At 38.7% G+C, this 26,392-nt stretch overlaps 1 protein-coding gene across 1 annotated transcript in view; it reads right to left on the bottom strand.

The window, feature by feature from the left end:
* Nucleotides 1-851: 851 nt before the first annotated feature.
* DOCK7 (dedicator of cytokinesis 7) overlaps nucleotides 852-26,392 on the bottom strand; it is a 3,076,229-nt gene continuing 3,050,688 nt past the window's right edge. Inside the window, exons 50-51 of the mRNA XM_044085545.1 lie at nucleotides 22,006-22,173; nucleotides 852-1,295 (exon numbers count right to left, since the gene is read on the bottom strand). Coding sequence (XP_043941480.1) covers nucleotides 1,253-1,295; nucleotides 22,006-22,173 — 211 coding nt within the window. The 3' untranslated portion in view covers nucleotides 852-1,252. The remainder of the gene's footprint in view (nucleotides 1,296-22,005; nucleotides 22,174-26,392) is intronic.

A 26,392-nucleotide genomic window follows, 5' to 3' on the forward strand; every position in this document is an offset into this window, starting at 1 on the left:
GGCCTCGCTGAGTCTAATTATGGTGGCTGCCAAAAAAGCTATTACTTAAAAATGGAAATCAGAGTCTAAACCAATTGTACTAGAAGTACCGAATACATCAGCAGATAAAACAATTGGAAATGGGATCTTTAGAAAAGGGTAAGAGTAAATTACATAGAAAAAAATGGGAATTGTGGGGACAATACATACCGTGGATGAATGAGGTTTAAAAGAAGGCAGGATATGAATGAGCCATGCAGTGACTGACTGACAATATTTGAGTAGATTATAAGTGATGTATAATGTTTGCAACTAAAATTATGTCAATATGGTTTGTGAAGTTTTATGCTTGCAACTCAGATTATGTCAATATGGTTTGTTTTCATTTATATAAATGCATGATTCCTAATGTCATAAGTGATAAATTAATAAAGATGTATCTTGTTTAAAAAAGAAATACACAAACATCACAGAAAGGGAAGGGCAAGCCCCATGTGTGGCACCTCAAGATTTTTAAAAAGCCATGTCGTGCAAATAGAAGTATTCAAGTGCTACACCTACTACAGAAGTACTGTCAAAACTATGCAAAAAAAAAAAAAAAAAAAAAACAGAATGACACTCACTGGAAAGCTGTTTAAAATAAAGACCAAAGAATGGTACTACTACAATGACCATCCTTAGGCATACACTAAAGACCATATCTAAAACTTCAGACACAAATTAACAATCTCTGTTTCTGCCAGTAAAGCCACCTGATAATACACACTTCTGCAATACATTTAAGAAACCAGCGAAAACAAAATGCAAAAATGTGCTCTTAATACTTCCAGGTATCAGAACTGCAGTGCTGAGTAAATTTCCAGCACTATGAGAAAGTTTTAAAAAATATTTAATATTACCTTAAAGTAAATATTACTAGATAAAAAATGTTTATAAAGACAATCTTATATTTTTGACACATAAATACAACTAAAAACATAATAGAGATGTCTCTGTGAAATACTTTCTTGATTAGTGTACATAATGCTCTAAAACTGTCTTGTCTTTAAAAAGTGCTAATCTGGAACGTCTGAAGCATAGATCATTAAAATTTTGCACTTTTTTCAAGTATTTGCTTCCACATTTGACAATAAATACTTGGCAACATAAAACTGCAGCACAGGAAAAAGTTTAGTGTTGATTCAAAATGAGGTACTCTCCAATCACATTTCTTCTTAAATTCTTCAAGTTGACAGCATTCCTTCAAAAATGTACATACAAGAATAAGTGCTTTTTAGATATCCAGCTTGCGAAGGCTCATTCTGCTGAAAGAATCTCTGTGAAGAATTAAACAAAACACTGATTACTAAAACATGCTTTACAACAGAAACAACATCCTACCTGTCCATACAAAGCAAATATTTCTATATACTCAGTGTGAGCAGATGGAAAACATGTTTGTCAATACCTCCTTTGTACCCTTTTTTTTATTTCAATGGGCTAAATGTCTGTACCACTGCCAGTTTTCTTTATGAACAACGTGGCAGCATGTAAAACAGGTAAATGAAATATAACTGCAGCATTTTATACATACTCAGTACAAAAATGTTGAATGTACAAAATGTCAAAAGTACAAAATACTGAAAGTGGAATTTGGCCTTTCTTCACTGTTGTGCTGTCCTGGAGATGGTATATACAATTAGCAGGGAGAGTGTGTGTGTGGGAGGGGGGCACAACCCCTTACATGAATGTTTCAGGGTGGCTTACCCCCTTGCATTAAATACACCGACAATTTTAGATGCTTTGGTTTTTTAAACAAACATAACAGAACCATACACACATGTGTATATATATATATATATATATATATATATATATATATATGTGTGTGTGTGTATATATATATATATATATATATATATATATACACAAATTATATATATATATATATATATATATATATATACATACACAAATTATATATATATATATATATATATATATATACACACACACACACACATATATATATTTTATATATATATATATATATATATATATATTTATATATACATATATTATATACACACACACACACATATATATATATATATATATATATATATATATATATATATATATACATACATATATTATATACACACACATACATATATATATATATATAGATATATATATATATATATATATATACATATATATATATATATACATACATATATTATACACACACACACACACACACAAACATTACAAAAAAAATTCTAAGCTTGTTTTCTGCCCTTCCTGTAACTAGTCTAGTCCAGATATAGATTTGCTGTATCCAAGACTGTAAGCTTCTGAGCTCCCCAAGCTTTTCTGTGTTGGAGGGAAGCCTTCTAGCTTATCAGTGGGAGTGGTAAGCACTAGGTAGCCTATCTACCACAAGAGATGTGGTTTCTGGCCCAGAAATCGTAGTTTATTGACCGTTTGTGCAGTTTTTTCCATCTCTTTCAACTTTCTGTTTTAAAAGTCAGTTTCTGCTCTTGTTTCCCACCTTTCCTGTAACTAGTCTAGTCCAGATACAGATTTGCTGTATCCAGGACTGTTTGTAAGCTTCTGAGTGGTGCCAAAGTCTGCTCTTCAATTTTTTCCCTTAGATCTGCTAGTTCTCTCCTCTCCTGCACTTTTACTAGCTTATTAGTCTAGCACTTTACCAGACTAATTGTAGCAATTATTGCAGCACACAAAAGTGCTACCAGCACTAAACATTCTACAAGGAAACAGCTCCAGTACTTATTATTAATGTCCACCCCTCTAGGCATGTCTAAAGGTCACTTCCTTGTTCATAGGTTGGTACTAGGCTTTCAGCCCTAGGGCCTACACAAGCCTAGCCATAACAATTCCCTGGCTATTTCTTCCCACAATATTTACTTCCCTGGACCCCTGTCTAGCAGGGCAACTGAAGTGATCCCTGGGGTGAATTTCCTATCTCCCATCCAATCGTCAAGGTTCCTTTTGAAGAAGGCCAAAGAGGCGCTCTGCTTGACATGTATGTGCAGTCGGTCAGGAACCTATCCCTCCAGCATGTTGTGGCTCTGGGGGATTGGGATTTCTTTAAGTGTAGCATGTCCAACAGCTCTGAGTTTGACAAGGCCTTGTATGTTAAGCAGAAATTGCCTCTGAGTAGACGATATGCGACAGAGTATAGCTGGAGTTTTTTTAGACAGTCAGCATAGGGCATCTGCTTTAGACCTGTGAGTCTTTTAGTGAGGTATTTCTGCAGCCTTTCCAGTTGCTGCAGATCTCTTGAGAGGTACATACAAAACGGGGCATTGTGTTCTATAACGGGTCAAATGAGGGATGAGTACAGTGGGACAATGACCTCCTTTTTTCTGGATGGTGCTTTCTCCTATTAACCTGGTGAACTTGGGACATTCTAAGGCAATGTAGCAACTGCCTCATGTACACTGACAACCCTCTCCTCTTACCTCCCAGCACTCAGACATGTGAGAGAAGCGCTTATATATCCAAACTGGAAGCCACCCACTTTCCAGCCAAGACCGGGATAGCTGGTCAAGAGGAAAAGGTCAACACCTGCACCACATCACATGGTACACATAGCCCTCCGGAACACACACCAGCACTGCTTTCACATAAAAACACAAACCATACACTCACCTTCATGGAGGCTCTCAATAAAAATCTACCCAAACAGCAGAGACCTCCAAGGCAGAAATGCACTTGACCACCACAGCACAACACTAATCATGAGACATATGACTCTCCTAAGCAGTGTGCCACTCAACCAAAGACCCTAAGGCAAAACAGGATGCCCAACACACTAGTCATAGGTGACTCGATAGTGAGGCACACTGATGTCCCACTCAATAGGTTGAATAAGGAGAAAGTAACAGTCAGCTGCCTGTCAGGTGCCAGGATCCACCACATCATGCACACACTCAGGTCTCTCAACAACAGGTACAAATATGACTGTCATTGTGCATGTGGATGTGAATGACCTGAGACGTGCCTCCTTGGACTACATGAAAAGAGACATGGAGGAGCTCTCGGATTATGTAGCCCAGGCAGGTATGACCCTAGCCCTGAGCAGCATCCTACCATCACCCAGAATGATACCACAGTATAAGCAGAAAATTATTGATTTCAACAATTGGTTAAGTTTCTGGTGTCATTCTAAGGGGATCCAGTATCTGTCTGAGTGGGATGACATGACTGACAGACCTCGATGCTTTGCCAGAGATGGCCTGCATCTGTCACCCCTGGGCTTCCAAATACTGGCCAAGGCTCTTGCTACCCCTAGAGTGCTTTTTCAGGCGATGTTCCAAAGATCAAATTACCACCATAACAACTAGAAACAAATGCAATCTGAGGGTCATGCTGCACAACGCTAGAAGTCTAAATCTCAAACTGCACTCGCTTGAAGCATTCCTTAAAATGGAGAACAATGACATTTGTGCTGTAACAGAGACCTGGTTCAAGGCAGCAGAAAGCACCCCTGCACTACCAGGCTATAACTCATTCCACACCTTTCGGCCCCAGAACTTGGATCGTAGCTCCAAAGGCAGTCATGTTTCCATATTCATAAGGGATACGGACACCTCCAGAATGGTAGCCCAACATAACATATCAGAGATACTTCAGCTGCAGCTAACATTGGGTAAGACAGCGATTCAGGTCATAGCCTGCTATAGGTCTCCAACCATGTCCCAATACTCACACTCCATGTTCCTAAGCACCCTGGAGAATATTAGGGTCCAACTTAACACTATCATACTGGGCAACTTCAACTACCTCTCCATTAACTAGGAAAACTAATCATGTATCAATACACTTGCCCATTTCCTTTACTTCATTAATTCCAATGCTCTGGACCAGCTTGTTCGTACCCCCACTAGAGGTAGCAGCATCCTTGACCTGGTGAATGCTAACATGGGAGACCGTTGTTCTACACCAATAGTCAGCTCCTCCCTGGTTAGATCTGACCACAAACTAATCACCTTGGAAATCCACATACCCCCCCCCCCCCCCGAGGTAACCACCAAGAAAAACTTCTCTAAAACTAACTTTGGGCTCTTTGGTTGTGTTCTACATGAACTACAGAGTGAACTGGCAGCTCTCACCTGTGTGCCCTGTTCAACCACAGCCTCCCCTCAGGCTTTGTCCCTACCGAATGGTGCACTGGTACAGTCATCCCTCTCCACAATGGAGGAGAGACTATAGACCTTGGGAACTATCGCCCCATTAGCCTGATGAGTCTGATATGCAAAGCTATGGAACGCATCATCATGGACCTAATAAACATGGATCTAGGGAATCTCCAAACTCTGGATCCCAGACAGTTTGGTTTTGTGAAGGGTAGATCATGCCTGCTCAACTTGGTCAACTTCTTTGAATCAGTCACCAGAGGTGTGGATAAAGGCAAGGTGGTTCATACTGCCTACCTTGATCTGGCCAAGGCCTTTGATACCATTCCCCACTCAGGGATCACACAAAAACTCACTAAGATAGGCATCAACCCCTATATCACTAGGTGGGTTGCAAACTGGCTCACAGATAGAACCCACAGTGTGAAAGTAGATGATTCCAAGTCAGACTGCCGACCAGTCACGAGTGAAGTACCACAGGGTTCGGTCCTGGGTCTTCTCCTGTTTGGTATCTACTTTTCTGAAGTCCAGGCCAACAAGTAGGGACTCTGGCTGCCAATTTCGCAGACGATTGCAAGTTGGGAGCTATTAACTCCCCAAGTGATGTTGACATCCTTCAGAAAGGCCTCACTGAGATCGACGACTGGTGTCAGAACCATGGCCTTAAGCTCAATGCCAAAAAATGTGTTGTTATCCCCTTTGGGAAAAACCCAGTTCCCATGAATTACCACACTGATGGTAGTCCACTGAACACAGAAGGTGTTATAAGAGAGCTGGGAACACAGGTTGACAGCAACTTCTCTTTTGACCACCACATTGCCACTGTGGTCAGAAATTTCTTTTATGTGGCACATCTCATTACTAAGGGTTTTGCATCCAGGAAGAAAGAGGTCATTGTCTCTACTCTTCCCTCATTAGGCCAATCATTGAGTACAATGCCCCATTTGGCATGTACCTCACTAAACATCTGCAACAACTGGAGAGGCCACAAAAGTACCTCACAAAGGGGATCCTAGGCCTTAAACATTTGTCCTATATGGACAGACTCAAAAAACTCCCAACTATTTTCTGTGTCATATCGCCTGACCCAGATCTGTTAGAAATGCTACATCTAAAGAAATCCCAAACCATCCGCACCACACGCTCCAGAGACCTCAACCTCTTTACCACAACCAACAAAACATGCTGGAGGGACAGGTTCATAACCCAGAGACTGCCCATGCTATGGAATAGACTTCCCATACATGTCAAGCAGAGCACCTCACTGGCCCTCTTCAAGAGGAATCTTGATGAGTGGATGGGAAATACAAAATTCACCCCAGGGATCACTCCAGGGGCTTTACTCGACAGAGGCACTGGGAACTAACGTCGGGTGGCACGATGCCAGGGTAATCCTATGGGCTAGGCTTGTAAAAGCTCCAGGGCCATTAGCCTAGCACACATTTATGAACTTGTGTATATATAATTTCTAACCATCGAAATTTCAAAACATCGAAATTCTGATCATCGAGACCAGAACATTAAATTTTGAAACATCGAAGGTTACAAGTATAACCAAAAAAAAAAAAATTTAACAATTGTATGCAGGGGGCTGCCCCCCCCCCCCACACACTTTAATATTCCAACTCCGAGACCGCACTACAGTGGAGTAAAGGGAAATCTCCCATTTAGTGCTATATGCAGAAGCGCTAAACGGGAGATTTTCCGTACCCTATCTGTAGTGCCATCACACAGATGGCACATAGACACACACAGTATGCAGGGAAAAACACAAACATTCTCTCACCTACACTTACCTTTTTTTCCCCTTCAAACCTTCGATGTTTTAAAATTCAATGTTCTGAACTTCGATGTTTTAAAAGTTCGATGGTTTGAAGGGGAACCATATATGTAGGTAGATATATATATACATATAGATATAGATATATATATATATATATACACACACACACACACACACACATAGTGAGAGACAGAAAAAAAAAAACATGAGAACACTTAATTGAAAAAACTCTTATGTCCCCCATCAACAAGAATGATGAACTGTACAATATAGGTGCTCTTTCACATTATTAATACAACTGGAATAAAACATTTAAGGATTTGGGATTTAATCCTTTACTCAAATCATAAGCTGACAAAACTGAACACCTAGAGTCAGACAGAAATCATTCAAAATGCCATATAATGTTCAAAAAAACATTCAAAACTGATTATGTTGCACAGCTAATTCAAAAGCAGGAAAAATGACAGTTCTAATTTAAAGAAAATGAAAAAAGAAAGATGATTCAGTTATTCCAGAAATAAATAATACAAAAGTTTCTGGTCTGTAATAGTGCTGCAACCAATTGAAAGAAACAGACCTACTTTTGACAGGCAGAACCTTCCTAGGGATAGGCATCCCAGTCTGGCTAGGCAGACAGGTATTCCTTGCACCTTCCTCTAAGACTGAAGAGTAGTTCTCCCTTTCCTACCAAGGGCACTCCAACAGTTGCAGAGGATATTGTCCAACTCTTGGTCAATAATGGCTACAGGGACTATACTAGAGAGAGCCAAGGAAAAAGAATGGTCTGAGGAACCAAAAATGGGCACCTAATAAAAAAGTGACTAAAAATCACATGGCAATCTACATAAATACTTTTTCCTAGCTTAAAAGTAATACTTCTACAGAAAAAGTTAATGCTCTGTCAAAATATAAGATGTGCACATCTTCCCCCAGGGAAGTTATCTACCCAGCAATAGAGAAGCCTGCAAGACAAGAACTCTTCAGCATTCAGAAAGTTCTGAAGAGGTTGGTACTCAGACTTATCCTTTTCTTCAGCTCTGCTCGAGCTTGTGGGCATGTGCAAGTTACCCTTAGCCTTTCAAAGTTGGCCGGATGTTACATCCCTTGGCAGAATATAACCTATACTGCTAAGGGTACTGCAGCAGTGATCAAATAAGGAACATCTTAGGTTTCTCTCATCAATGCTGGTGCTCTGCACGGTAAAAGCACTTCCGTTAATATAGCCACTGATCACTAAATAGTTAACTGCAGCGCTTAAAAATAGATGTATTTACATGTCTCTTGTATTAATCCCCCTCTTTACATGCCTCTGCCTTTCTCTCTCAATATCACCTTCCAATTCTACTTCCCTTTCCATTACTCAAATCCCTATCTTTGATTTGCATCTGTACATACCATAAACAATCTTGATTATCTGTCAGTCCCGAATTACTCCAGTGGTATAAAAGTCTGGGTCCCATAATCTTTATACACACTGCTGTCTCTCTATCATTACATGGGATAACATTTTTTATCACTGTATTTGGTGGAACTTGTGTAATTACTAGTACAGGTACTGTTTCTCTACAACTGCTATGCTAAATTGGCATCATCAACCCCTTTTTACCCACTATATACTTAATGGGTTGGGATGTCACATTAAAAGTGACCAAATCACTTAGAGCTAATGTTTACACCAATATAGTCTAATTTATTTAATCTGAAACTGTATCAAAACTGTTTAATTTTGATCTATAATTGTATCACAACTGTTAATTAACTTTAGTTTTGGATCCTGGGCTGAAAATGAAAATGAATCAGATAAATTAGCCTTCTAACATAGTTACTAATGGTGTGTGTGCAAAGACACTACATGTTAGAGACATTTAGTGTTTTAATGAAATTAAAATGACTGAAACAGAAAGCTGAAATTAGTACTGTGGTGGGCATTTCACACTTAAATATGCTTTAACTGGTTTCCTATTAGAAGACCGAAGATGCGTTATTTTGAATGCGTCTTGGTCGAACTCAAAAGCCTGAAACGGCAAAACATTGAAGCGGCTTTTAAGCAAATTCTTTCCCTGGGAAAGAATTTGCTTGGCCGCTTTGTTACTTTGCCATTTTTGGCACTGTAGTGCGGTCTCGGAGTTGGTATATTTAAGTAGGGGGGGGGTTGGGGGTGAAGCCCCCCACTTAATGTAATGTTTAAAGTGTTTCTTTTTTTTTGTTGGAACAGCGATTTTTTTCCCTAAGAAAAAAATCGCTGTTCTGATAGTTCGAAATTGTAAGCTTTCGCTTACATAGGGTCAATTAATCACCGTTCGTTTTTATAAGCATACCGTGAGCTAATATAGACTCCTTTAACCAAGACTTAAGAAAAGTTGTTATGTAAGAAAACTTTGTGCCTTCAAATCGTCAGGGGCATTTTCAATCAAGTCTCCACATTCATTCAGCATACCAACAGGGACATCATCTTGGCAAAAAATACTGAACAGTTCTGGCTTTGGCAGGCTTTCCTTAAGCTAGCTCAATATCACAAAGGAAAATGAAGAATACCTTTAAGCTCCCTCTGTTCTTTGGTGCAGGAACAATAAAGGCCTGACAGGGAAAAGGAGAAGCCAGACATGCCCTCAAAAATCTACAGTTACAGCACTTTTCTACATAACAAACCATAGGCTGAAATGGGCTCATCTGGGATCAGTCCACTACCTAGGCAAACAAACACAAAATAAATAAAACAGCATCCTTGATGATACAAACTATATCAACTGCCTAGATAAACTGAGATCACTAAACTGAGTTTTTGGCTGTGTTTTCCTTCATCAAATGATTATCTGCTATTTATTACAAGAGCTTCAGTGACTGCGCTATATGATAAAAGGTGAAAGGTTTCAGGTATAAATTTAGTTTCTAACTTTTATGTCAGTGCTATAACACTAACTGTCCTAGGCAATGAAGACTCCCATATAATACACACTTTTAATGTAACAAAAAAACAGAAGAATAAGCGCTTTCAGCCAGTTTAACTGGCCTTCATCAGATTCATCTGAAACAACTATCAATTACACGTGTGTGTGTATATATATATATATATATATATATATATATATATATATATATATATGATACAGTCACAGGCAATGAGCTTAATTAAACAATTAAAACAATTAAAAACTTTTTTACGTATTTAAATATTAAAAAAATGTTTAAAATGATGTTTAACCCTTTGTATATATAAAATATATGTATGCATACATATATGTGTATAACCAACACATTAATATCAAAACATCGTTCAGACAATTCACATTTAGTACAAATCAAAAAATAACTCAATTAAATGAAAAACAGGTTAAAGGAATAAATAGGAATACATAAAATACACTACAAAACCATAAAATAGGTCATGTTCTGGCCTTTAAAATAGGTTTCAATGATATGTAGTCGTTAATTCCAGGGGGGCTGAATGCATTTAATTTAACTTGCCATATAACTTCTTTTTCTTCCAATATAAGATTTTCATCAAACAACCCCCCCCCCCCCCCCCCCAGGATTAAAGTGTACTTTCTCAAGTATAGCGAAACAAAAAGTGTGGTTGGAGTTGTTGGACTGTATGTGTCTAAACAAGGCATTCTTTGTATTTTCTTTTTTAATATTATATATATGTTCGTAAATTCTGTTTTTTAAGTGCCTATCCGTCTTCCCAACATAAAATGCTGGGCAGGCCATACACATGGCCAAATGAACCACACTTTTAGTATTACAATTTCCTATCTGGAAATCAATTTTATTTTTACACAAATTGTTCAATGTAATGCTATTACTCGAGCGTTGTTGTCTCACAGTTAGACGTTGCCCGTTCGATTCTCAGTTAGAGTGTCTTCTGTGTGGAGATATGCGTGAATGGGCGTTCCTTCATTGAAGGTTGTGCATTAGGCCCGGCAAGCCAGCACGTAAAAATCTCCTGCCAATCATTAGCGGACCTGAGTTCCGCTGTGGCGACCCCTAACCGGGAAAAGCCGAAAGACACAAACAAATGCTATTACCCTCGTATATATAAGCACACTGATTGCAAGTTAAAACATGCCTACAATAATATCCCATACTTACTTGATGATTTGTGGGATTTTTTGAGTAGGCTGAAACATGATTTATGGAACAGTAGTTTGATTTTTCTGAGCATAGATGTGGTGGATTTATTTAATTCTATACCCAAAGAAGAAGATTTAGAATTTTTTCACACTTCCATGACACGATATTTGAATTTAAATAATGATAAAATTCTTCTTTTATTGGAATTGATGATTATTGTTCTAGAAAATAATCTTATATATTTTGAAGGTAAATACTACAGGCAATTAAAGGGAGTAGCTATGGGGGCGTCTTGTGCCCCCATATTTGCCAACCTTGTGCTCACAGAATAGACATGTTTAAAATAGTGAATTTAGACAATATTTTACTCTTAATGTACGTTTCCTGGATGATGTATTTATTTTATGGAATGCGGAAAACAATGTCATTCACAATTTTGTTGGATATTTAAATAGTATCTGTCCCTATTTTAAATTTATATATTCATTAAGTGAAACCGGGTTGCCATACTTGGATACCTACATTTCTCATACACCTTTAGGATTCAAATCAAATATACATTGCAAGCCCACTTTTAGTAATTCCTACTTAGAGTATCAAAGCGGCCACCTTTTTTCACAGAAAAAAAAGTATTTTAAAAGGGCAATGTATCAGGGCAGCTAGGATGACTTCCAACCAACAAGATGTTGCACAAGAACTCAATTTTATTGGTAGAATGTTCTTAGAAAGAGGTCATCCTGTTAAATTAGTTGAAGACACTATTGAGTATATTTCATCACAATGGGGGACATTATATAAACCTCTCTTAGGTGCAGACTTTACACAAATGGATAAAAGAAAAAAATGAGAAAAATACTGATTTCTCACGAGCTATGATTTTAAAATATAATACACAAGCACCTATTGTAAAAAACATTATAGATAGGAACTGGAATGTTCTTAGAGGTAACACTGAAGTCTATAGTCGTCTAGGTTATCAACCTAGGTTTGTTTAAAAGACTGGCAGGAATATAAAATTCCAATTGGAAAATTATAAAAGTGATAGGACTAAGAAAGCACTCAGAGGAGCTACAAAATGTGGAGCTTGCAATCAGTCTGCTTATATATACAAGGGTAATAGCATTACATTGAACAATTTGTGTAAAAATAAAATTGATTTCCAGATAGGAAATTGTAATACTAAAAGTGTGGTTTATTTTGGCCATGTGTATGGCCTGCCCAGCATTTTATGTTCGGAGGACGGATAGGCACTTAAAAAATAGAATTTACGAACATATATATAATATTAAAAAAAAAATACAAAGAATGCCTTGTTTAGACCCATACAGTCCAACAACTCCAACCACATTTTTTGTTTCGCTATACTTGAGAAAGTACACTTTAATCCTGGGGGGGGGTGGTGATGAAAAACTTATATTGGAAGAAAAAGAAGTTATATGGAAAGTTAAATTAAATGCATCCAGCCCCCCCTGGAATTAATGACTACATATCATTGAAATCTATTTTAAAGGCCAGAACATGACCTATTTTATGGATTTGTAGTGTATTTTATGTATTCTTATTTATTCCTTTAACCTATTTTTCATTTAATTGAGTTATTTGGGAGCGAAACAAAAAGCGTTGTATACACCAACAACTTTTACATCACCTTTTACATAATAGCTTACTTTCAGACTCCCAACATGGTTTTAGACCTTTCCATAGCACCTCCACAGCTCTTCTCTCCTTTACAGACACTATCAACAAACATCGCAATAACAACCTATACTCTTCTGCTTTATTTCTTGACCTCTCTAAAGCCTTTGATATGGTGAACCATCAACTTTTGCTAGACACATTGAAATCTCTCTCACTTAAATCTTCTGCATTGCACTGGTTTGACTCTTATCTGAAGGACAGACAACAAGCAGTCCTTTGGGACAGCCATCTATCCTCTCAGCTCCCAGTCACTATCGGTGTCTCTCAAGGATCCATCTTAGGACCCCTTTTCTTCCCCATATTTATAAATAACCTGTCTACTTCACTCCCAACATGCTCATGTATTCAATATGCAGAACATTCAACTCTCATCTGTTCTGCTGTATCTCCAGCTGAACTTCATTCTTCCACCCAAAAAGTCTTTACGGCAGCAGAAAAATGGTTCCAAGATATCTGTCTCCTCCTTAGTCCCAAAAAAACAAATTATTACTTTTCTATCCAACCCTTAAAACTGCCCCTCTCTCCTTTTCTATTGCGTCGGAAAATGGCACTATCATTACACCTGATTGTTCCACTAAACTACTAGGCGTTACAATAGAAAATCAACTAAACTTTGATTACCACATTGACCTAACCATCAAAGCTGTTAATAAAAAGATAGGTGCCCTCTACAGACTTAAGCCCTTTCTAACAGCAACTACCAGGGTGTCTCTAGCCCAAACTCATCTTATCTCTACATTATTGTATGCCTCACCATCTTTTATAAACCTTTCAAAATCGAACCTTCAGAAACTTGCCATAGCCTACCATAGCATTGCCAGATTTGCCACAGGTTCCCTATTTCGGACCCACCATTGTGTTAATCTCAAAAAGCTTGACTGGCTTGAACTTCAAAATCTTATTCTCCTACATCAATTAGCTATCACCTATAACATTCTCCATTACCCTTCTAATACACCCATACTAAATAACCTTGTTGTCCCTTACAGGAATCTTACTTCCCTTCGCTCACCTAACAAACTACTAGTAGCCACTCTCAAAACGCACAACAAAGCTGGCGACTCCTTGTTTACAAATGCCATTGGCTCATACTGGAATAAACTTCCCTTAGAACTGACCACTCTAGGCTCATCACAACTTTTCAAGAAACAACCAAGGAACTATTTTAAATCTCACTGGCTATGCCCTTGCTCGAATCCTGACTGGCTTCAGCATCCAACTCTTTTTTCAGCTCTCTCCATTACTCTTCTACTTGTCACTATCACTACTACTACCCCTCCTCTGTAGCTCACCCTCCATCCACTTGGATAGTACTTTTAGTTGTCATATTACTGCAACCTTTATACTGTCATATTATTGCAACCTGTCATCTTACCTTTTATCCAAATCTACATGTTGCTCCCAGCTGTACAAATCCGCTTCTTAAAACTAGTGCCCTGGCACTAAACGTTTATCAAAAATTGTTAATACTGTAAATAGTTGAATACAGTCTTACGTGAGTTAATGCTTTCTTTTTTGATTGTACTATTCCTACTCTTGCAAAGAATTTGGAAATAGAAATCCTCCCCGTATGTTATAGTTTTGCTAAATTGTTTTTGCACTGTTACTATGCTGCATGGGAATAGTTCTTTACATGCTTATAATTTGTATCTTATTGTGCTATTTTTTTGTTATTATTATTTACTAGTATATAGTGGAGCTTTTCTCCTCGGGCCTCTGCTGAAAATGGACATGTATCCAGTCAGACTAGCCCGGTCAACAAATGTAAAATAAATAAATAAATATTTTTTTATTTGTACTAAATGTGAATTGTCTGAACGATGTATTTGATATTAATGTGTTGGTTATACACAAATTTTATATATACAAAGGGTTAAACATCATTTTAAACATTTTTTTAATATTTAAATACGTAAAAAAGTTTTTAATTGATCAATTAAGCTAATTTCCAGTGGCTGTATCATATATATATATATATATATATATATATATATATATATATATATATACGTGTAATTGATAGTTTCAGATGAATCTGATGAAGGCCAGTTAAGCTGGCTGAAAGCGCTTATTCTTCTGTTTTTTTGTTACATTAAAAGTGTGTATTACATGGGAGTCTTCATTGCCTAGGACTTCAAGCTTCTACAGCCTGTTACTTTTGTATTTGTTTTTTGTTTCACCGTCATATAACACTAACTGTGGCTGAATTCTGTGGTGTCAGTTTTCTTGAAGTCTGACTGTTGGGATTGCTTCTGCTGGTTAACAGGAAATAAATAGTTTTCTCCCTTAATAGATTATGATCACTAATGTGCATTTCCAACCATCTCTTCTTCATGAAATGAATGTATACTACCTCTGAAGCTTAAGTAGCTATGCTACATTTTGAAGTGTGTGGATCTTTGGCTGTGTGACAGAAACGTAACCTTCTGTGACGGTCTCATAAGTACAATCACAAAAAGAGTTATTTCCAGTCAAAATTGACATTCGAGAAAGATAAAAATGCCAAAAATTAATTTTTACAAGGGAGGCTTTGCCACAATCCCTCATCCCTGCTACTTAAATATACCAACTGTATCCTGGGAAACGGAGAAATCCCAGAGATACTGCAATATTAAAAAAAAAAAAACAGATACATAAACAAAAAAAATTGTCAAGATGAACAGGAACTGTTTACACAACTATGTACACTTTCCCCAGTGGTCTAACATATACCACTTTTAAAGAGCCCTGAGTATGCCCCAGATAATCCCGGTTCAATTAGTAGCTCAGGTGCCTTTACTGGAGCAGCCAGCTAAGAAAAGATGGGAGTGGCCTGCTAATGCCACCCACACATAATGGAAGAATGGGAGTCAGAGGGGAGGGGAGATTCAAGTTCAAGTTTATTTAGGTACTTGTTTCCCAAGCACCATAACAATAACTTTACATAAAAACTCACCAAATAAATAAATCAGACAGTAAAAGCACCATAACAATATTACAATGTGGAGAACAAAACTCAAGATTGGGTTAAAGAAAAAAGTAAAACAAGCTAAGAAGGATTTGGTAGACTCCCTCTGAGGAATCAACATTTGGGAAAAGGCCTACCAATAATGCTTTGGCTAACCATCATAAATAAGCTGATAATGCTTGCACCTACAAATCTGTAGTTGTAATGTTTGATACTTTTGTGCTGTTTCTTGTACCAAGGATATGGGAAGAAGGAGGAGGAAGCAAGAAGATGCCAAGGAATAAATTCAGATGGGGTTGTAGGTATGTAGAACACATCATCACAGCACTGTGCTTTGTGATTAGTGGAGGGGTGCGAGGAACATTCCAAGTGGAGGCTGTTGTCCCTGGTTTCACTTTAAGAAAAGTTGAGTGGGAATGTGGGCTTGATGAGATTTCAAGGGTTACAGGGACTAAAAATGCATTTAAAAACTATCCCGTACCTGGCATCAGAGTTGTACGACAGTAAATGCTAGTGGACAATGCTGAGTGTGAAAGCTATTTCACCAACATGGGGACTCTATGTTCAATACCAGAGGTATACCCCTCATTGGTAAGATCTGACCATAAATTAATCTCACTGGACATCCATATCCCGTCCCCACCCCCAGCCAAGGAAACCACGGTGAACAACTTCTCAAAAGCAAACTTCACACTTCTCAAAACCGAGGTGGAATCCTTCAAAGCCCCCGGGCCAGTGGAAAATACGACCCAAACCGCAAAATCCCTTACAAACGCATTCTGTGGACACCTACAGGAATGCATGGATCGTGCTATTCCAAATAAAACCAAGACTCACTCCTCTAAAGGCAGGAGACCTGCCTGGTGGACCCCAGCCATAAATAAGCTATACAACAGAAGAAGGAAGCTACTACATGATCGAGCAAAATCCCAAAAAGGGAAGGCATCTCTGATCAGTACTAGCAAGAAACTACGATCCCTCATAAAATCATCTAAGGCCAGCTTCGAAAGAAAAATTGCACAAGACGCTAAAGATAATCACAAGGCCTTCTTTAGTTATGTCAGGAACCTGGGTGGCAACTCCCAGATATGCTTTGAGTTAGCGCAAAATGACAAAAAATACACTGAACCCACAGACATTGCCAACATCCTGGCAGACAGGTTCAGTGCAAACTCCCCCCCTTCCCCCCAAAAGAGCAAATGTCTATCCCAACAGAGTGTAGCCTCCCTGACATCACAGATGCACAGGTGAGAGCTGCCCTCTCCAAAGCAAAAAAACACAGCATCAATGGGACCGGACGGTGTCCCGGGCTGCGTCTTACACAAGCTCCAATAAGAACTGAACCCTCACATAAAGTCACTGTTCAGTCTCAGCCTTACTACAGGATATGTACCCAAGGAATGGCGTACAGCAACAGTGGTCCCACTCCACAAAGGTGGTGCCACAATGGACCCCGGAAACTATCACCTTATAAGCCTGACTAGCCTGGTCTACAAAGCTTTGGAGCGTATCATCATGGAACTCATAAACAAAGTCATTGGGAACCTCCAAACACTGGATCCTACCCAATTCGGCTTTGTTAAGGGCAGATCTTGCCTCTTGAACCTGGTCGACATCTTTGAAACAGTCACCAAGGCCATAGATGAAGGGAAGGTAGTCCACACAGCCTATCTGGACCTCGCAAAAGCCTTCGACACAATACCCCACTCGAGCATCATAAATAAGCTCACCTGCTTAAATATCAACCCCTATGTCACAAGATGGGTTGCAAACTGGCTCAGGGATAGAACCCACATGGTCAGAATTGCAGGTGCCATTGTCAGACTCTAAACCAGTTACAACTGGCGTCCCACAAGGCTCAGTCCTGGGACCTCTCTTGTTCGGTATATATTTCTCTGAGGTACAGGCTAACACGGGAGGACTATGGCTGACCAAGTTCGCAGATGACTGCAAACTGGGTGCCATAATCAACTCGCCGACTGACACAAGCATCCTCCAAAAGGGTCTCACAGAGACGGATAACTGGTGCCACAGCCATGGCCTAAAGCTAAATGCCAAAAAGTACATAGTCATCCCCTTTGGGAAAAACAAAGTGCCCACAAATTACCACATAGGTGGTAATCCATTAAGTACGGAAGAAGTAATTAGGGATTTGGGGACCCAAGTAGATAGCAATCTCTCCTTTGACAATCACGTTGCCAAAGTGGTTAGAAAGACCTTCTATATAGCCCACCTTATCATGAAAGGGTTCACATCTAGATCAAGAGAGGTCATTGTGCCCCTCTATTCATCACTCATCAGACCCATAATTGAATACAATGCCCCATTTGGGATGTACCTTACCCGACACCTGCAGCAACTGGAAAGACGCCAAAAGCACCTCTCACCAAGAGGATCAAGGGACTCAAACAGATGCTCTACACAGTTAGGCTAAGGAAACTCCAGCTCTACTCAGTTGCTTACCGCCTACTCAGAGGCAATCTGTGCCTGACGTATAAAGCCATGTCCAACCCAGAATTAATGGACATGCTCCACCTCAGGAAATCCAAATCCCTTACAGCTACACGCTCCAGGGACTTAAACCTCAGCAGAGAAATAAATAGGACATGCTGGAGGGACAGATTCATATCCCAGAGGCTCCCCTCACTCTGGAACAAAATCCCAAACCATGTTAGGCAGAGCCCCTCAATGATCCTCTTCAAGAGAAATCTTGACGAGTGGATGGGAGATCGTAGGTTTACCCCTGGGATCTCTTCTGTGTCCCTACTAGACAGAGGCACAGTAAACTAACCTTAAAAGGGCTATCTTCTGTGACCTACTATACAGAGGCACAGTCAACTGATCTAAAAGGGTGGCGAAAGCCAAACGCACTCTGGCTAGGCTTATAAATGCCCTAGGGCAGATAGCCTAGTATCATCCTATGAACCTATTTTGCTAACAAGCTGACCATGTGGAACAAACTGCGGGTAGGTTACAACACAATCAATAATAATAAAATGACATGCAAGTTCAATAAAATCTTTATTCTATCACAATACTCTCTAATGCCTCTGTTAACTTCTAGGGTGAAGGATCAGTAAAAAGGAAATCCACTATAAATAATACCCACAGCACCACAATTAACCAATTAAAAAAAACGTAATTAAAAAAAAAAACACATCAAAGCCTTAAAGAGACACTTACACTATTCCCATACCTCTCAACCTGGAAACATCAAAAATCTGGACAAAGCCCCAAGAAAAGTAGGTACAACTGGCCAAAAATCGATATGCTAATTAACATAAAATGTGGATATATAATTAGGTAACCCCACCCACTCCAATGGCAATATGGGATACCAGCATTCAAACACAAATTGAAGAACAGACAGAATATAACCAGAATATTGTTTTACTTAAACATTTGAATGTGTACCAAACTTTGAACTTGTATAAAACTAAAATACAATTGTCTTTTGTAAAATTAAAATTAACTGCATTGAATCGAGAGAGATGTTGAAAGCTGACAAGCAACAGCAGACCCATTTAGAAAATCAGAAATAAAAGGGGGGGATTGATGATGATGATGATGACTTAATTCCATGTAAAGCTTGCACTGTACTAGTTAGGCAACAGATTCATAGTTACTAGGTATCTCCTTCGAAGGAGGACATTCTCAAGACTGCTGCATCCACCGCCTTTAAAAGTACAACACAGTACAGTATCATCAAGCCATCTACATACTGTGGGAGTAGAACCCACAGCCTTCTGTATCAAAAGCAAGTATACTACCCATTGTGCTGCTAACAATGCAAGCAGACTTGGCATAAGCAGCACTAAACTTCTCTTCCCCTGAAGCTCTCAAGCTCCTTGTAAAATCCACTCGATGCTCAACTATATTTCTCAACTTTGCAGCACATGAAATCTGGAAAAAGCCACAATTTATTGTGGGGGACAAAAGCCCAATAACCAAGGACACATTTTAAACATTGCTTGTACAATCTTGGAAAGTTGCTAGAATAAAATGTTTTGTGCTACCAAATTACCATGCGTTTCCTGAAAGCTAGGAAGACTGAAACTGAAATGGCTACCATTATTTAGTGAATTGAGTTCTCACTAATTTGAACAGACCAAAAAGTATGAATCAAACATTGAATCACAAGTGGTGGTATGGGTAGGGAATTCAGACTCTTGCTCCTTGTACCCACACGGTTTGAGCCTGAGTAACACTAACCACCAGGTATACTTAAAGGGGCATTTTACACACTTACACACAGACACCCCCCCCACCCATACACCCAGCAAAACTATATCATAGATTGAACGGACTAACTAACCCACACACACCCAGTAAAACTATATCAGATAATTGTAGATTGAACAGACTAACTAGCAGCGCACAGTTCGTAGATTGAACAGACTTACAGCACAGCAGATAAAATACAGCAAACTAGCTTGAACACACAGTTCCATTCTAACTAGCGCTGCGTATCAGATAAACAGTTCTTCTGAATAGAGTGGCTGGCAGGGTAAAAGCTATGCCACTAAGCAGCATTACAGGCCTGTTAGCCATATCAGATAACATTTTTTACTCTGTTTTCTTACCTGGAGGCTGAGCCCATTTCTCATCAAGACCTGAGGACATGTGGGCGGACTCTGCATGGGCAGCTGCCATTGCTGTTATATTCCCTATTTCCTTCCAAAATAGTTCAAAGCAAATATCTAAGTCCAACAGGCAGTAGCTGATGTCACGCACGCCACTGTAGGCTGGTGATGCGTGGTGACAGCCATAAATTTAAAGTGGTAATACAAAAATAAATTAAAAAAAAAATAAAAAAACAATTGGGAATTAAAGGGGCCACTCGGGAATTCATGGCACTCCATTATTTTGCCCTCAAAATCGGTAAATACCAAGGAATTCAGTATGGTTGAGAGGTGTGACTATTCCATGCACATTCATTATTTAGTCCATTAGGGTGTAGGGTATTAAACTTTAATATAAACAAAGTCTTTTTATACAGCAAAATCTCCTTAATATTACATCACTTCTACCACTATCTCCTAAAAATACGTGTTGCAAAATTGTAGCCTCCGGTAATGAAGTATCACTATTACTTGTATTAGAAAAATGTGTTGCAACAGGGCTAGTTTGTTTCTTTTTTATGTTTAGTGTCTCTGGTATAACAAAATAAGCTAGATTGCAGGAACATATCAGTTGTTTAAATGACAGAATCAATGGCCCAGAAGGAAAACAAAACAGAGCTGGTTCAGAAAAGTCAAAAGTTAAAACTGACAGTCAGACACTTGTCCCTAGAATTTCCTGAAGCTTAAAGTTAATGTGGAGAGTTCCTGGAGGCTACTGGAGCTTTTATCAGCTTTACTGAGTAGCAGGATAAGGAAGGAATGTTCCAATAGACTGATTTTTTCATCTGGACAATCAGGTTTTAGACAATCTTTAAGAGTGCTTTCCCATGCCCCACAGTGACCACACAAAAATTCTGGCAGATTGCAGTCTGGGATGTCATTGTCTGGGCTTCAGCAACAGGCACAGACCATGTGCCTGTCACCTCACCCTAAATTTTCCCCCTCTTTCCAGCAGCAATGGAAAGTGTGGCTTTTAAAGGTATAAACTTCAACCAGTTTGAGAAGACAACTGAAACAGCACTTCTTGAATATTTTATTCAGGCAAAAACATGCATTCTATTAGTCTGTTTTTGATAGGAGACATCGAGTGATGGCAAACGGGCGAGACACACCTACAATTGCTGGCATGTATGTGCTTTCAGGGTGTGGTTCCCTGAAAATAATACACAAACATTTTTCACAAATTGTTTAGATATGCAAAACAACCACATATATTTAAAATAATGCAACACGTTGCCTGTTCACATGACATAGATCATTCTAAGTAAGTTGCATGGGTTCAATGTGGGAATTTTTACAGATGGAAAATAAAATAGATTAGCATATAATTTACAACAATGTAACTCACTTTCTACACAGTGTTACAGGAACTAATGGCATCTGGAGAGAAAGCTAAATATCTGTGTGAATGCATTTTCAGAACTAGAGCACCCAGAAATGGAATATTCATTCCTTCTAACAAAACAGTTACCTCTCAAAGACAAATAATGGTAGAATTACATTTCACTCTGCATACATTATTAAGAGCTGCTATAAAGTAGTTGGCAAACGTGTTTTTTTGTCCAATCTACACAAGCCATTTTTCCTAATTTCCAGCATGCAAAAAACTTTAAATACACTTAATTTACACATGAAAGTAGAGTGGACATTTCCGGACAATAAAATAAATACAGTTGTGAAATTTAATAACTTGAACTTGCTAAAGAAACATTTATAAACACAAAAAAATCGCAAACATTAAAACACAACAGTCACCTGTGGCAAGAAACTGGCAATACTGGTTTGTACAGTTGAGGGATCTTCCTATTTATCAAAGGATGAAGAGATTCTTTGAGGCGATGGTAGTTCCTTTCTAGTTCTCGCTGATATTCCTTTTGGTCAGGGCCAATTAGACTTTTGTTTTTGCGCAATGCATCTTCACACCTGTAAAACACATAGTCTGAGATCTATTTGTAGTGATGGCTATGCATTTAGGCCTAGCTCTAGGACAACAAAACAAGTATTTCTGAGTCTTATGTAACAACACTAAATAAGCTAAGAGGTTGCTTGCCAGGATATTCAAAATGGTAGTGAAGGGATGAAAAACAGTGAGTCACAATAATGGTGGTCAGAATTTATCATGCACCATTACAACTACAAGGGCAGTTTATTGGTCATTAACCTGTCCATAAACTGTTGAAGAAAGGCAAGTCACTGTAAGTACCATATGTAATAACACTTTGTAATAATGAAGATGTTTGTAATGACTATTTTAGAAAGAAAGGGACAGGGCATAAAAAAAAAAAAAAGAGTCCCTGATTACTGAAGCCACAGTTTCTTCAGATGCACGTCATCTAAGCAACAAAAATGTCCACAATCCTTGGCAGTCCATTGCCTCTTAAATGCTAATGACTATCAAATGTCCATGATCCTTGAGGGTCTGGTTACCCCTTCAGACCTTCAGTGCATCCAAACCTTGCAGATCAGTGGTCCACCAATCTCATAAGAACTGAGACATTACAGAGTTGGTCTTGGTAGTGTAGCACAGTCGATTCACTAGTGTCAGGTTATGGCAGATAAGCTCAATATTCTCTGGATGTACACAGAACATAGGCAGATGAATGCAAGGTGTTTCGGGAAAAGGATCCAAGTACAGCTTTAATGCTGTTTAGACTGTAGCAGGCAGGCTCTCAGGGTTCTACATACATGCAGAAGCAAAGTTGTTGTTGTTGTTGTTGTCTTTCGGCTTTTCCCGGTTAGGGGTCGCCACAGTGGAACTCCAGTCCGCTAATGATTGGCAGTTGGTTTTTATGGTGTTGAGTTGCCAGCTCGACGCCCAACCTTCAACGAAGGCACGCCCATTCAATGCATGTCTTTCGAAAGCCCACTCGACTGCAGGGAGGACATGCAGACTCAACACAGAAGGCACTCCCAACCCAAGCCGAGAATCGAACGGGAGAACCTCTTGCTGTGAGGCAACAATGCTACAGCTGCGCCACCGTGGAAGTACATACATGCAGAAGCAAAGTATACACAGAAATTAAACATCTAATTGTTGGGTTTACAGGACAGGCCGAGTAGAGCCTGTCTATATTTTTCTTTCTGATAACTATATGAGTGAGTCAGTTGTTTGTAATGCAATCATTCAGGTAACATCTGAATTAAATACTAAGCCCTGTGCATATACTAATACTAAAAGTGGCAACTAAGATCAGAAGGCATGGTATGAAGATCCCCTTTTCCAGATAATGCTGAAATACAGAAATGGAGTTTGTTATTGTGTAGACATTCATTAGCCGAGAGTTAGTTTTGTTTTTGGAAAAAGGCATTTTGATGAGGTATGAATACTGTGGAGTCAAGCCAGAAGCCTTTGAATGGATGGGCATTTTCAGCATGCAAAAAGTTCAGGGTTGGGAATAGCAAGTGAATCTGCACGTAGTCTGAACATGACTAGAATTCCAAACAGCAAACACCTTTGTCATGGAAAAGTTGATGCATGAAGTTTAAATCAAAGGAGTTGGGGTTAGGCTGGTGATGAAGGGGTGGGGGGTAAATGCCTGTGATTGCTATTTTAAGGACAGTTTATTGGTCATTTTCTTTAGCAGTTCAGTAGTTAGGTTGACTTTAGGGTAGCTTTTGACACCAGCATGAAGTTTTTCAAATATTAATAGAAGCACTAACAGATAATTCTCAATGTCTGTAGTTATGGAAAATAAATGTAATTTTTGTGTGAGACTGTTAAAATACAGATACTGGGTTTAAAACAGGATCTATTTATAATTACTGCATTTAAGAATGTTAGCAGTAGAGAGAGAAGTGAGCAAACGCTTACGGAAAACCCAAGAAATGCTGCAAATATGTTTTCAAAGAATGCTGCTTCCCTCCTTGGCTACTGCTGTTAAAATTCTTGTTAAGACAATTCTCCTTGTTTCTTCTTTAAAAGAACTTTTATTAAAATAATTTAAAACAAAAAACAAAATAAAAGCTACAACCTAACCATTTGAAAGTTAGCGTTGTAACGCAAAAAAGAGAGATGAGCGCTTTCGGTTTATCAACCTTCTTCAGATCTGAAGAAGGTTGATAAACCGAAAGCGCTCATCTCTTTGTGTTACAACGCTAACTTTCAAATGGTTAGGTTGTAGCTTTTATTTTGTTTTTTGTTTTAAATTATTTTAATAAAAGTTCTTTTAAAGAAGAAACAAGGAGAAGCGTCTTAACAAGAATTTTAACAGCAGTAGCCAAGGAGGAAAGCACCATTCTTTGAAAACGTATTTAAGAATGTGGTTATTCATTTAAACTTCTAGTAGGGGAAAACTGGTTGTGATACCCCATGCAATGACTACACCAAATCTGATTTTTTGTAAGAGAAGGGAATGTGCACTTTGGAGAGATGGGCTTCAATATGGTATGGAATTACTGCACAAAAGTATCAGAAAGAGGAGTTAAACAGTAGGTGCTGGCAAAAGACAGAACATTCCATAAGAAAACATCACAGTGAAGACCTTGTTTCCATTGAATAGAGATTAACATTAAAATGAAGCAGAAAAGTACCAGTTCATCCTGGAAAAAAGGCTGGAAGAATGAAAAAGAGGTGTGTGTGTGTGTGTGTGTGTGTGTGTGTGTGTGTGTGTGTGTGTGTGTGTGTGTGTGTGTGTGTGTGTGTGTGCATGCGAAAATGAGATATGGAGAGGAGAATAATTTGAAAAAAAACGAGTGGATCAAAAGTGTACTTTTTTTGTGAACAAGACCAAGTGAGGATATGGGAAACAAGCATTTTTCACATTGTGAAAAGCAGACTCAGCATTCTAGGTGCACAAAGTAGCTAAGTAATTGAATGGCAAGGTTTTAGGAATAGGGTCCAGGCACAAGAATAATTTTGAATTGTGCACAAGATAGAGAGATGTCCAAGGTATCCTGCACCTTACAGTGATCACCACCAATCTTGCTATGATCTTTATAGGTTTTCTGCAAATCTGTGCTTCATTTCTGTACTACCTTGCTGGTAGGTTCTAACTACATTGTCTTTCCTCACCATCTGCTTCCTACTGATCTACAAACTGACATGATCACAGGTACAGGTGCACATATTTTGTTTCAACTTCAAATAACTCAACAGTACCTTAACATTAGCACTCGTACTCCCAAGAAGCTCAGCCAGGTCCCAAGTGAATGGCATGAGCTGTATTCTGATGGTTCCACTGCAGAAATGTATGACACTGTTTAATACCTAGGTGTCAGCTTGAAACGAATTACATCAGTCTATACACACACATCTGCTCATGTCAGAGCATAAAACAACTTAACATGAGATGGAAGATTTTCATGTTACTGTACATTGATGCTTGAGATGCAACTGTGAAAGGGGTCCTTCAACCTCAGACTGAATATGGATTATCCACTGTTTGCAAGTGCCTTTTTTCAAGTCAGACCACCTTGCAAACACTTATCAAGATGATTTACAGATTTATGATACTGTCATCATGCAGTTTACTATTTCAGTTTCAGTAAATGGATTACTGTCTTGTATATACACAAAAAATCCTAATAAGAGAAGGAAATTATTCAGGCAAACTAGTACAATCAGCTGTGGACCAGAACTGGAGTTCTCAAAGGACAACAGAAGACTATACCTTCTTTCTCCTAGGGCCCATAACTGTTAGTTCTTCCTCATATAAGCAAAAGCATCCGATGACTTAAGAGAGCTCAAAACTCAAGCCCATTTTCATACAATACCAGAAATGGAAGGAGATATTTGCTTTCCAACACCCTTCTCTTGTAAAAACTTAAAACATTTGACCCCAGCCTTTCACCTACACAACAGTTTGAGCCATCTTACTGAATGTGTCCACAATGTACATGGGATAGATACCTATATCATTTTCTAACCAAACAATGTCAGAGTCCCACAAGGATCCATTCTTGGGACCCTTGTTATTCACTACATTTAAAATGGGCTTTACAATATGGCAACACTTGTTCAATATGCATATGACTCTACATTAATATGTTCAGCACCAATAACTATAAACTATAACACACTATGTTGCCTGATTGTCACTAACAAGTATGTTTTTTCTCAACCTCTTTAATCTAAACCTCTCTACTGGTTATATTCCTGAAGCCTGGAAAACAGGTACTGTAATAACATTACACAATGGTGGTC

Source organism: Protopterus annectens, chromosome 10.part0, assembly GCF_019279795.1.
Source record: "Protopterus annectens isolate FY-2018-M chromosome 10.part0, PAN1.0, whole genome shotgun sequence".
NCBI classification, from domain to species: domain Eukaryota; kingdom Metazoa; phylum Chordata; order Ceratodontiformes; family Protopteridae; genus Protopterus; species Protopterus annectens.